This window comes from Pan paniscus, chromosome 4, assembly GCF_029289425.2.
Source record: "Pan paniscus chromosome 4, NHGRI_mPanPan1-v2.0_pri, whole genome shotgun sequence".
NCBI classification, from domain to species: Eukaryota; Metazoa; Chordata; class Mammalia; order Primates; family Hominidae; genus Pan; species Pan paniscus.
The window spans coordinates 108,383,292-108,397,975 of NC_073253.2; the positions used below are offsets into that span (position 1 = coordinate 108,383,292).

The 14,684-nt window shown below is 40.6% G+C and overlaps 1 protein-coding gene across 3 annotated transcripts in view; it reads right to left on the reverse strand.

The window, feature by feature from the left end:
- The window catches only part of MCC (MCC regulator of WNT signaling pathway), a 469,040-nt gene that overhangs the window by 108,871 nt on the left and 345,485 nt on the right, over nt 1–14,684 (reverse strand). For all 3 annotated transcript variants that reach the window (XM_034960341.3, XM_063604592.1, XM_003826730.5), the window contains one exon: nt 13,809–13,951. In XM_034960341.3, coding sequence (XP_034816232.2) covers nt 13,809–13,951 — 143 coding nt within the window. The remainder of the gene's footprint in view (nt 1–13,808; nt 13,952–14,684) is intronic.

A 14,684-nucleotide genomic window follows, 5' to 3' on the forward strand; every position in this document is an offset into this window, starting at 1 on the left:
AAAAAGTCACTGGATTTTTCATTTAAGAAATCATTGGTGATTTTCAAGAAAGGTGTTTCAGTCAGCTCAGGCTGCCATGAAAAGATACCATAGACAGGGTGGCTTAAACAATAGAAATTTCTTTTCTCACAGTTCTGGAGCCTAGATCCTCCAAGATCAAGGTCCAGCATGGCTGCTTTCTGGTGAGGGCTCTTCCTGGCTTCCAGATGGCTGACTTTTCCCTGTGTCCCCATATGGCTGGGAGGAAGAGAATATACATGCAAGCCGTCTTATGTCTCTTCTTAAAAGGCAATACACCAAAAAACAACCCCATCAAAAAGTGGGCAAAGGATATGAACAGACACTTTTCAAAAGAAGACATTTATGCAGCCAACAAACATTTGAAAGAAAGCTCATCATCACTGATCATTAAAGAAATGCAAATCAAAAACACAACAAGATACTATCTCACACCAGTTAGAATGGCGATCATTAAAAAGGCAGGAAACAACAGATGCTGGAGAGGATGTGGAGAAATAGGAATACTTTTACACTGTTGGTGGGAGTCTAAATTAGTTCAACCATTGTGGAAGACAGTGTGCCAATTCCTCAAGGATCTAGAACCAGAAATACCATTTGACCCAGCAATCCCATTACTGGGTATATACCCAAAGGATTATAAATCATTCTGCTATAAAGACACATGCACATGTATGTTTATTGTGGCACTATTCAGAATAGCAAACACTTAGAACCAACCCAAATACCCATCAAGGATAGACTGGATAAAAAAAATGTGGCACATATATACCATGGAATACTATGCATCCATAAAAAAGAATTGAGTTCATGTCCTTTGCAGGGACATGGATGAAGCTGGAAACCATCATTCTCAGCAAACTAATACAGGAACAGAAAACCAAGCACCACATGTTCTCACTCATAAGTGGAAGTTAAACAATCAGAACATATGGGCACAGGGAGGGGAACATCACACACTGGGGCCTGTCGGGGGATGGGGGCAAGGTGAAAGACAGCATTAGGAGAAATACCTAATGTAGATAATGGGTACAGCAAACCACCATGGCACATGCATACCTATTTAACAAACCTGCACGCTCTGCAGATGTATCCCAGAACTTAGGTATAATTTAAAAAAATGAAAAAAAGGCAATATACCTTCTTGAGAGCCTGCTATGGTTTGAATGATTGTCCCCTCCAACTCTCATGTAGAAATTTCACCCCCAATATTGGAGATGGAGTCTAGTGGGAGGTGTCTGGGTCATGAGAGTGGATCCCTCAAGAGATTATTGCCCTTCCTTGTGGGTGAGTGAGTTCTCACTCTATTAGTTCCTTGGAGAGCGAGTTGTTGAAAGAGCCTGGCACATCATCCCTCTCAGGCCATGTGATCTCTGCACAGCCGGCTCCCCTTCCCCTTCTGCCATGAGTAGAAGCAGCCTGAAGCCCTCACCAGAAGCAGATGCCAGTGCCATGCTTCTTGTACAGCCTGCAGAACTGTGAGCCAAATAAACCTCTTCTATTTATAAATTACCCAGCCTCAGATTCCTTTCTAGTAACACAAAGGGACTAAGACAGGGCCCCACTCTTCTGACTTCATCTAACCCTGATTCTCTCCCAAAGGCCTCATCTCCAAATACCATCACAATACGGGCTAGGGCTTCAATATATGAATTTGGGTAGGGGGAACCACAGTTCAGTTCATAGCAAGAGGGTTTTGGTAAACTGTTGGAGTCAGATGCCACACAGCAGCAGTGAGCTAACGAGCAAAGGGGAGATGAAGCAGAGAACATGAACAACTCATGAGACTTGGTAGTGAGAGGCTGATGTTATGAGAGTAGCTTATAGAAAAGAAAATAACCTCCTTGGGAAAGAAAAGATCTCATGTTTAATTTGCTTAGAAATCCTTTTTTATTTTCTTTTCACATCCAGTGAGCTACTGATATATTTTTCCATTTCCCCCATCCCACTATATAATCTTCCCAAGTCAGGTGAACATTTAAAAAAAAAGCCACCCATAACAGTTAAGAGAAAGAGCACATATTACAAAACAGTGCATGTTATATGATCAGATTTGTTTAAAATATTCATGAATACAATTTTTCAGAAGGCCTTATGTATAAAGTGTTTAGTGTTTAATCCTAGGAGATAGGATTTAGGATACATTAGGCAGGGTTCAGTTAGGAAAACAAACTGCACTGCATGTTTCAAGTAGAAAGGATTTAACTTAGTTCCATGCCTGCAAAATTGCTGAAAGGGCTGCAGAAAAGAGAGGTGAGTAAAGGCCACCAAGAGCTGTCAGATTTGCCATCGTGGCTGTGATCCCCTCAGAGATCAGGAACTGCTACTGACTTTGCACCACCACGGCCTGAGGGAGAAAGGCTCCCACCTCCCTCTGCCTTCCAAACCCATGTGAGTGCATTTCATCGTCAGAGTTAAAACTCTATCCAGACCCCAGCTGGTAAGAGAATCTGAGAGGTAGTTCCCAGGCCCTCTTTGATTCTGGGGAGAATAAAGAGAGGGGTGGGAATGGTATCAAGTGCCAGACAACAGCTATCATAGTCTCCACCCTCTTTAGCTACTCAGTGACCAACCATATGCACCCTCTTATCCATACCACAATTTCTAAATCGCAATAGCAATGATACTAACCTTCTCTGCAGTCATTCCTTGATTCAATTTAAATAGGCTCAACTTTTGAAAATGAGAGATCCAAAGTACCATGATTTATAGTGTGGGATATAAGGGTTTTTTTAAATAACGATTAATTTTTTATTTTCTAATTTATAATTTTTTTCTTTTGAGTTTTCTATTAACTGGAACTTTACAAGGATTCAATTTCCTTAAAATTTTAAACATTATTCCTAACAATAGTATTGTAAAGTGATCTTCATTCTTCCAGTTCAATGACAAACCCACCTAGATATCATGTAACCTACCTATTAAATTATGAGTTTCACCAGTACCAACTCACCCTATATGAAATAATAGGAGAAAATAAGAGGAAAAAGAAAAGTGCATATGTGTGTGTGCGCGTGTGTGTGTGTGTGTGTGTATATATATATATATATATATATATATATATATATATACAAGCAAGAAAATATGCACAGCCTAGCCATCTTTTCTGCAACTGGTCATGAGGCTATAGTTGATATTTATAACTTCCCTCCACTGGGAAATCCATATTTTATTTGTTTGGCTAGCATCTCAGCTGGTTAGAATTAGTTCTTTACTTAATGAAGTAATCCAAAATCTTTATTCCTCAAGGGCCTAGCCCTTAGTGGACTGACTTGTATTTGGCCTGACTTGTATTCGGTTGTTCTAATCTACTAACTTTTACCACTGGATAATTACTAGAAGGTATCCTAGGGATTCCCATGTGTTTCAGACATAGTACTCAGTGTCCCAATTTCCTCTTGATAGTTACTCCAGCCAGTAGAGTAACTCCCTTCTTTGCTTGTTGGCTCAGTGGCATGGGGTGTCCCAAAGGGCCAAACAGGTGGCAGTCAATGGAATCATTTTTGTATTCTCTGATGGAGAACTCTCTAAGATTTCAAACTAGCAGAGCTCAAAGTTGCAAAAATAAGAATCTATAACTTTCTTTTTTTTGTTTTTACTGATACTGGATAGATACGTATTTTCAGGGTACCTGTGACATTTTCATACATTTATAATGTGTAATAAGTCAGGATAACTGGGATATCCATCACCTTCAACATGTATCTTTTCTTTATGCTGGGAACATTCAAATTATTCTCTAGTAGCTACTTTGAATTATAAAATATTATAGTCACTCTATTGAATTATCAAACACTAGGTCTTACTTCTTCTATCTACCTAAATTTTTGTACCCATTATTCAACCTCTCTTCATCCCCCTCTCCTCCCTACCCTTCCCAGCCTCTAATAACCACCAAAATACTCTCTATCTTCATGAGATCCACTTCCTTAGCTCCCACATGAGTAAGAACATGTGATATTTGTCTTTTTGTGCTTTCTGGATTTTTTCATGTAACATAGCAACCTCCAGTTCCATTCATGTTGCTGTGACAGGATTTCATTCTTTTTTTTTTATAGCTGATAATATTCTATTGTGTGTATCTTCATCTATTCATCTGTTGATAGGCACTGATATTGATTTCAAATTTTGGCCGTTGTGAAGTGCTGCAATAAACAAGGGAATGCAGGCATCTCTTCAATATATTGATGTCCTTTCTTTTGGATATATACCCAGTAAGGGAATTACTGGATCATATGGTAGTTCTATTTTGAGTTTTTTGAGGAATTTTCATACTGTCTTACATAGCAGTTGTAGTAATATACATTTCTGCCAAGAGTGTATGAGACTTCCTCTTTCTTACATATCCTTGCCAGCATCCATTATTCCCTATGCTTTGGTAGAAGCCATTTTAACTGGGGAGAGAGAATATCTCATTGTGATTTTGAATACTTTTTCATTTACCTGTTGGCCATTTGTACGTCTTCTTTTGAGCAATGTCTATTCAGATCTTTTGCTAATCTTTTGCTAAAAAAAATCAGATTTGTTTTTTGTGCTACTGAGTTCCTTATATTCCTTGCCAAGGGACAGTGTGCAAATATTGTCTCCCATTCTGTAGTTTGTCTTTTCACTTTCATTATTTCCATTGCTGTGTGGAAGCTTTTTAGTTTGATGTAATCCCATTTGTATAGTTTTGCTATCATTGCCTATGCTTTTGAGGTCTTACTAAAAATTCTTTGCCCAGACTCAATGTCCTAGTGCATTTCCTTAATGTTTTCTCTGAGTAGTTTGATAGTTCAGGTCTTATGTCTAGGTTTTAATCTGCTCTGATTTTTGTATATGGCGAGAGATTGGTGTCTGGTTTCATTCTTCTGCATATGGATATCCACTTTTCCCAGCACCATTTATTGAAGAGACTGTTCTTTCCCCCACTGTATGTTCTTGGTACCTCTGTCAAAAATGAGATGACTGTAGATGAGTGGATTTATTTCTGGATTCTCTATTATGTTTCATTGCTCTATGTGTCTGCTTTTGTGCCAGTACTATGCTGTTTTGGTTGCCACAGCTTTGTAGCATAATTTGAACTCAAGTAGTGTGATCCCTCCAGCTTTGTTCTTTTTGCTCAGGATTGGCTTTGGCTATTTGGGCTTTTTTTTTTTTTTTTTTGTAGTTCTATAAACATTGTAGGATTTTTTTTTTCTATTTCTGTGAAGCATGACATTGGTATTTTGATAGGGATTACATTGACTCTATAGATCACTTTGGGTAGTACTAACATTTTAACCCATTTGTGCTGGAGCCTGAAATTTTTTTGTGTGTGAAAAATCAGACGTTGGTGATGACCTTGAGCAGTAGGATATAAATAACTCCCACAAGCTTAGCGTTCCAGTAATGGAACACTAGGCATAAATGGATTAACAATATTAATTCTTCCAATCCATGAGCATGGGGATCTTTCCATTTGTTTGCATCCTCTCCAGTTTCTTTAGAGAGAATTTTGTAATTTTCCTTGTAGAGAACTTTTACTTTTTTTTTTTAAACAGAGTCTCGCTCTGTCTCCCAGCCTGGAGTGCAGTGGCCCGATCTCAGCTCACTACAACCTCCGCCTCCCGAGTTCAAGCAATTCTCCTGCCTCAGCCTCCTGAGTAGCTGACTACAGGCGTCTGCCACCACACCTGGCTAATTTTTGTATTTTTAGTGGAGACGGGGTTTCACCATATTGCCCAGGCTGGTCTTGAACTCCTGACCTTATGATCCGCCCACCTCGGCCTCCCAAGTTACTGGGATTACAGGCGTGAGCCACTGTGCCCAGTCGGTCTTTTACTTCTTTGGTTAAATTTATTCTTAGGGGCCGGGCACAGTGGCTCACACCTGTAATCCCAGCACTTTGGGAGGCCGAGGCAGGTGGATCACAAGGTCAGGAGATCGAGACCAGCCTGGCTAACATGGTGAAACCCCGTCTCTACTAAAAATACAAAAAAAAAATTAGCCGGGTGTGGTGGTGGGAGCCTGTAGTCCCAGCTACTCGGGAGGCTGAGGCAGGAGAATGGCGTGAACCTGGGAGGTGGAGCTTGCAGTGAACCGAGATCATGCCACTGCACTCCAGCCTGGGCGACAGAGCGAGACTCTGTCTCAAAAAAAAAAAAAATTATCCTTAGGTATTTCATAATTTTTGTAGCTATTGTAAATAGGATTGCTTTCTTGATTTTGTGTTCAGATTCTTCACTGTTGGCATATATAAATGCTATTAAAACCCACCTAGATACGTAACCTACCTACTAAATTATGAGTTTCACCAATACCAACTCATCCTATATAAAATGATAGGAGAGGCTGGACGTGGTGGCTCACACCTGTAATCCCAGCACTTTGGGAGGCCAAGGTGAGCAGATCACCTGAGGCCAGGAGTTCGAGAACATCCTGGCCAATATGGTGAAACCCCATCTCTACTAAAAACACAAAAAATTAGGCGGGCATGGTGGTGCATACCTGTAATCCTAGCTACTCAGGAGGGGGAGGCACGAGAATCGCTTGAACCCAGGAGGCAGAGGTTGCAGTGAGCCCAGATTGCGCCACTGCACTCCAGCCCAGGCAACAAAGCAACACTCTGTCTCAAAAATAAATAAATAAATAAAAATTAAGTAGGAGAAAGTAAGAGGAAAAAGGGACATGCATATATACATAAAAGCAAGAATATATGCATAGCGTAGCCATTGCTTCTGATTACAGGCTATAGCTGGTTACAGGCTACAGTTGATATTTACTCCTTCCTTCTCCTACTAGGAAATCCTTATTTTCTTTAGCTAGCATCTCAGCTGGTTAGAACTCTTTATTTAATGAAGTAATCAACAATCTCTACTCCTGAAGAAGTCTGCTTTTAGACCTAGTGATGTAAACAGAGATCTGAAATAAGAAAATATAAATAAAAATAGACCTACTGATGGTACAGCTCATGGGTGCAAGACATCTTCTGATAAGATTCATACATGCATTGATATTCCTATAGGTAGAATTACTTGGTTGAGGACTTTGAGTAATCGTAGCTCTCCTGGTTTAGGAGCTGCTGTAAGAATTATATAAGAATCAAAATTTATTTATTTATTTATTTTTTACCTGCTAGGAGTGCAAGCAAGGAATCAAAATTTAGACCTTTTTAGATCTAAAATTTAGATTTTTGTAGCTATTGTAAATGGAATTGACTTATTTGATTCTCTGATTGTTACTGGTGCATAGAGATGCTAAAATGATTTTAACATGTTGATTTTGTATCCTGTAACTTTACTGAATGTATCAGTTCTAGAAGTTTTTTGTTGGAGTATTTAGGGGTTTCTATATATAAGATCATATCATCTGTGAACAGGATAATTCTGCGAACAAGGTGAATTTGACTTCTTCCTTTCCAATTTGGATGCCCTTTATTTCTTTCTTTCCTAATTGCTCTAGCCAGGACTTCCTGTATTATGTTGGGTAACAGTGATGAAAGTGGGCATCCTTGTCTTATTCCAGTCTTTAGAGGAAAGGCCTTCAGTTTTTCCCCCTTCACTATGATATTAGCCATGGGTTTGTCATAGGTTGCCTTTATTTTGAGATATGTGTATTAGTCTGTTCTCACACTGCTATAAAGAATTCCCTGAGACTGGGTAACTTATAAAGGAAAGAGGTTTAATTGATTCACAGTTCAGCATGGCTGGAGAGGCCTCAGAAAACTTATAATCATGGTGGAAGGGGAAGCAGGCACCTTCTCAAGGCAGCAGGAGAGAGTGTAAGCATGTGAAGGAGGAACTGTCAACCACATAGAAAACCATCAGATCTTGTCAGAATTCGTTCTTATGCTATCATAAGAATAGAATGGAAGAAACCACCCGCATGATCCAGTCACCTCCCTCCCTCAATATGTGGGGATTACAATTCAAGATGAGATTTGGGTGGGACACAGAGCCAAACCATATCAATATGTTCCTTTTGTATCCATTTTAGGGTTTTTATCATAAAGGGATGGTTATCAAATGCTTTTCTGTCATCTATTGAAATAATCATGTTTTTTCCTTGATTCTGTTAATGTGGTATATTGTGTTTATTTATTTGCATATGTTGAATGGTATTTGCATCCCTATGATGAATCCCACTCGATCATGGTGAATGACCTTTTTATTGTGCTGTTGCATTTGGTTTGCTAGTATTTTGTTGAGGATTTTTACCTATATTTTCATTAGTGATATTAGCCTGAAATTGGTGCTTTTGTTGTTGTTGTTGTTATGCCCCTGTCTGCATTTGGTATCAGGGTAACAGAAGCAACAACTTTTTAAGTGGATTTTTAGGTGTATGCATAAGAAGGGCCACTTCCATTCTCTCAATCCACAAAACACAGCACCATATACTGTTGCTAGTTCGGAGCATTTACCACATCTCTAGGGCAATGAAAAAGGTTACCTCTCAGATGGTGCCATCACTAGGTCCACTATGATTTGGATTGAGTCCATAATGCGACTTACCACCTGACTTTCAGCAACCTGCATTGTCTGATTCTTGGCTACATTAGCCCTGTAGCTATAAGGAATGGGAGAGTCTTCTAGGGTAGTCACAGAAGGTCCCAGGCACTAAATTGTGTCCCAAAATTCTTTTTTTTTTCTCTGTTACCCAGGCTGGAGTGCAGTGGCGCGACCTTGGCTCACTGCAACCTCCACCTCCTGGGTTCAAGTGATTCTCCTGCCTCAGCCTCCCAAGTAGTTGGGACTATAGGCACGCACCACCACGCCCAGCTAACTTTTGTATTTTTTGGTAGAGAGGGGTGTGTTGGCTAGGCTGATCTCAAACTCCTGTCCTCAAGTGATCTGCCTGCCTCAGCCTCCCAAAGTGCTGGGATTATAGGCATGAGCCACCACGCCTGGCCCACGCCAAAATTCTGATGTTGAAGCCTTAACATCCAATGTGATGGTGTTTGGAGACAGGGCCTTTGGGGGGTAATTAGGTTTAGATGAGGTCATGAGGGTGGGGTCCTCATGATGGGACTGGTGCCCTCATATGAAGATACAGCAGAGAGCTTGCTTCCTCTTTCTCTCTTCCCTCCATGTGAGGACACAGTGAGAAGGTGGCCATCTGCAAGCCAGGAACAGAGCCTCAATGGGGAAATAATTAGCTTGTGTCTTAATCTTAGACTTCCCAGCCCCCAGAACTGTGAGAAATACATTTCTGTTGTGTGAGCCACCTTGTCTATGATATTTTGTTATGGCAGCCCAAGCTGACTGATATGCCTTCCTAAGTCCCTACTCTGACTTGTGAACCACAAATATTTTGAAGCTCCATGGGTTATCATCAGTTTAGATTCAATGTCTAGTAATCTACCTAAGAATATGGTTCTCTCTTTTCCCCACTGCACACTCTCCCTTATAAGTACCTGCCATTCTCTTTGAAGGGGTAAAAGGAAAGTTTACTGTACTCACTTGTGGCATGATTGATACATCTTCCCCTTCATCCAGGGGACTCTGGTTCTATAACTGGCCTGTTATCCAGGTAAGGGAATTGGATGAGGCCATGATTATTCATTGTGATGACAAGTAAAGTCTCTGTTCACCAGACCAGAGTTTGACTATAATGATCAAGTAAAACTTTAGTAGGCTGCCCATTTATATCAGTTCTAAAGATCTCATGCTTAGCCACTACAACAATCCCTAGCAGGTCAAACTTTTTTGATTACTATTGTGCCCTTGTTGACCAATATAGTAACCAAGCCCACTTCGACTCTATTTGTTCAGTGGTACCAAGGACCCCATTTTAAGGACATTATCTCCCAGTCAACATCGCTGATTCCTCAGGCTTCTAAACTTTTTCTAGATTATACTAGGAAAGTTCTGGCATTTCAACATAATTTAATGCAGAGTCCTTTGTTGAGCCTAGTTTTCAGTTATTCAAACTGGTGAATACTAGTTTGATTAGTATAACATAGTAACATACTGAATCCAGAATCTCTTACAGGAAAAGTCCTATCAATAAAGTCGTCATCGGTCCAACTGAGTTCCTCCCTCCCTGGTCTAGAACCCTTAGTTCCTCATCTCACACATGAATTAATATGAACATATGAAAAAAAGCTCATCATCACTGGTCATTAGAGAAATGCAAATCAAAAACACAACAAAATACCATCTCACACCAGTTAGAATGGCAATCATTAAAAAGTCAGGAAACAACAGATGCTGGAGAGGATGTGGAGAAATAGGAATACTTTTACACTGTTGGTGGGAGTGTAAATTAGTTCAACCATTGTGGAAGACAGTGTGGTGATTCCTCAAAGATCTAGAACTAGACATACCATTTGACCTAGCAATCCCATTACTGGGTATATACCCAAAGGATTATAAATCATTCTACTATAAAGACACATGCAACCTTCACCTCCCGGGTTCAAGCGATTCTCCTGCCTCAGCCTCCTGAGTAGTTGGGACTATAGGTGTGCACCACCATACAAAGACACCAAAAGCAACAGCAAAAAAGCAAAAATTGACAAGTGGGATCTAATGAAGCTTAAGAGCTTCTGCATAGCAAAAGAAACTATCAACAGAGTAAACAGACAACTTACAGAATGGGAGAAAATATTTGCAAACTATGCATCAAAGGTCTATCCAGCATCTCTAAGGAACATACAATAAAACTTCCCCGAGTTTTATTAAATGTAAATTAATGGAATCTTACAAATCTTCTGGTGCTTTACTTGTATCTTTCCAAGTTGGATTTTCTACTTATCTCTTTGGGACATGATGATATTTGACCACTTTTAGGCCTAAAGATAAAGATGAATGAAGTAGGAATGGGACATGATTATATTTGCCACCTCCTACCTGGGATGAAATAGTTATAGAGTCTCCAAGCAAAATAGGACTTGCTTTATTAGATGAGGAGGGAGAATTGTTTCTGTAGGAGGGAGAGCTCAGTGGAATTTGTAGTTTCTAGGTATTTGAATTTATTTGAATCTACCCAAATGTCCCTGTTCAAATTCTCACGATTTCACCTTTTCCTACCAATGCTTAATCTTCACTTGAGAGATCTGACGTGGCTATGAATTCAACTCACATTAGCATCTGCAACCTGCAGTATCTGATTTTTGGCTACATTAGCACTGTGACTGTAAGGGATGGGAGTCTTTTAGGGCAGTCACAGAAGGTGCCTGGTGCTTTGATTGTGACCTGAGATAGAAAACTATGAGATTGTCATTTTCTTTCCTTAAGCAGTTCAGGATAGCTTAAGTGTGGATATATCATAGCTTATATAAACTATGCCCTTAATAATGATTTTTAGCTTCTCCAATAAATTCTTAACTGAGGCCAGATTTAAGTGACACCAAAGTCTACAATGGTACCACCACTGTGTCTGTCCAGTATGACAAGCAATTCTGTAGACCCTGGGTATGCTAGGGCAGTTAGAGTTCATCCACGGTGCCTAGTTCCTACTGCATTTGGCCCATCACAGCATATTAAGAGCTGAGACTGTGATGGTTAATTTTAGGTGTCAACTTGACTGGATTAAGGAATATCTGAGAGAAATGTTAAAGCGTTGTTTCTAGATGTGTGTGTGAGGGTGCTTCCAGAGGAGACTGGTGTGTGAGTTGTTGGACTCGGGGAAGATCCACCCTTAGTGTGTGTGGGCACCATCCAACTGGCTGGGGGTCTGGATAGAACAAAAAAGGAAGAGAAAAGACAAATTCACTCTCCCTCTTCCTGGAGGTAGAATACTTTTCTCCTGCCCTTGGACATCAGAACTCTTCCTGCCCTTGGACATCAGAACTCCTGGCTCCGTAGCCTTTGGACTCCAGGACCTGCACTTGCATTCCCCCAGGTTTTCAAGCCTTTGGCTTGGACTGAGATTTACACCATCAGCTTCTCTGTTCTGAGCTTTTCAAACTTGGACTGAGTCATGCTGCCAGCATCCCAGGATCTCAAGCTTGCAGTCAGCCTGTTGTGAAACTTCTCAGACTCCATAATCACATGAGCCAATCTTCCTAATAAATCCCCTTTCATATCTTTATAGATGTATATCTGTCTCTACGTTCTATTGGTTTCTGTCTCTCTGGAGAACCCTGAATAATTCAGAGGCCAAACCAATTTGCTGGAGTGCTGAGGGCTGGGGAGATGCCTAAGCCTCAGGAGCTCAGAGGACAAGGAGAGCCTTTGTCTCATTGGCCTACATGTCTAAGTGCCTTCCAGCCTTACAGGGAATCCCCTCGAGGAGGGGCCAGCTCATTTACATAACAAAAACTGGCAGAATTTAATATGACATCTCCACAGATGTAGTCTTCCTTTAAATTAAAGGCACCAATAAATGTTTGTAGTCAAGAAGCTCACTGCATTTCAAAGTGAAGCAGTTTGGTCGTTACATTCAATTTAAACATCTTGAAATTGAGATTTCTAGGTGATGTGTATTTTTTCACATTTTGTATTTTTCACAACTTACTGAGCCCATTTGCTTTCACTTTCTCAAGTGTTTAAAAGTGCAACATGTATTAATAAAAATCACAAATTTGCCAGTGTCCTATGCCAGGTTCCTTTACATCTACTATAATCATTCTTTTGGGCTAAAAATTCTTCTCTGCTCATGTACTTCTAACCTACAATCACTCTGAAGACCAATATACAATTTAAAAGCCTTGAGGTTCTAAATTAGAATATGCAGTTTATTGTGTGGCTCCAGCTCAGTGCAAACTTTTCCACAATTTTGCCCAGAAAACAGATGCCCATTAGTAGCCTCATCAAGAAGCCCCGCCATTACTGTGACTCTTGGTGTTGGAACAAAATGCATCCAAAGTTTCCTCTGACTTCTAGAAGGAGAGTTTAAAGTAGCTGCCTCTGAAACTGTTTTAAAATTGTGGCTTGTGTAAGCATTTGGTGAACAAAGCACTCTTTCTCCAAAAAGGTAGGTGCCAGCCACTTGCTGTCCTCAGGCTGTTCCCGGAGCATCGCCAGGAACATGAAAATGCTCTCATCCACGGCTTAGTGTCATTTAAAGCAAACCTCTCCTCTGAGGAACAGGGCAGATACAACCAACTAATCACTGTGGCAGGAGACTTAGAGGCCAAGTGATTAATAAGTAAGGAAGGCAGAATCCCTACCAGTTATTGTTATGAAAAGAAAATTCAGTAAAAGCAGAGATATTCTGGGTTCTGACCCACCTCTATCCTCTCCTAATTTTAACTACAAGGCAGTCACTCTCTTTAAGCCCCAGCTTTTTCACCAGTAAAATGATGGGTCAAATCTTGCCCCCTGCCTTATGAGTCCGGTAAGAGGATAAATCCATGTTGGTAGAGCAATTTGAGGTAAGCTCAAAATATAATCAGATTATCTAGAAGCCTATATAATAATGCTTAGTTATAAGCTACATTCATAAATCTCTCAAAATCTCCAAGGGAGGGACACAGTTTGCATATTTAGCATCAACCCAGTGAATAAAAGCAGCAGCAGGGATGCTCGTCTCTAAGACGGAAGGGGCTCCATTTAGAACTCATGACTAAAGCATTTCACTCAACTTCTGATTTCATACCCTTATCAACAAACTGAGGACCACAACCTCCACCTTGTCTACTTTCCAGGGTTACTGTAAGGACCCAAATCAGAACAGAATAAGGGAGGTAAAAGCACATGATTAACAAAGCAAAGAGAAATATACACTTCAAAAGCCTTAGATACAAAGAAAACATCATTATAATCTAGTTTATAATCTACAAACTAGAACTTCGGTCTTGGAGTTAAAATAGTTGGGGCTACTTCAGCTCCAAGATGGAGGGTTTAGCAGAAGGGGCAGAGTAAAAGCCGACTGGAGCCATGTACCTGATGGTGGTGCCTTGCAGACGGTCTATCTTCTTGTTGAGCTCTGCAATGACGCTGTGGAGCTCTGTGATGCGTTCCTCATAGCGAAGCGTCGTTCGCTCCTGGACATCCTCATGCTCTCTCATGAGGTGGGACTGCTCGCACTGGGAATAAGGGAAAAGGACAGAAGTGCTGATGAATTCATGCACCTACAGGTGGATGATTCCAAGCTTTGTGGCCTTAAACCATTACAACTGCCAACACTGAGTATGCCCCAAATAAAATGTATGTCAGCTCATCGGCTGGCAATCCCAGGAAACATATCAATGGCTAAATTTTATAATTCCCCCAGTGGATACTGGAGTCTTTGCCTTTCTAGCACTCCATCTCTCTTTGGGAAACAGTCCCTTTGCCATTGCACACTGTCCAAGTGGGGCTATTCAAGTCCCCCACTTTCCCGTAGCCAAGAAACAGGCAAGTGGTCCAAGCTAGATCCATCATATACCTTCTGCAGGGGATTTCAATCTTGAGCCAATGGATGTAAGGTTGCATGGAGTTGATTCAGAAAGCCTTGAAGAGCATCTCTCTTAGTTCCTGCTACCTACAGCTCCTTTCCCAAGTTCCTTTATGGCTGTTCAGTTTCCCTTTTTACCAATTCACTCCTCCTTTGCTGAAGTTTGTCAGGGTTTGTTTCAGCTATTTTTCAACCAAATAATCCTAAATGGTATAATACCACTTCTTATCTGGATGGATTATCTGCAAATTTAATGCTTTCCAATATCATTATCTCCCAGACTACAAGCTCCTGGAAGGCAGGGACTAGGTTTCTCATTATTTAGCCTAGCACCGGCAAATGGCCTGGTTTACTGTGGGTGATCTAGGAGTGTTATGGAATGA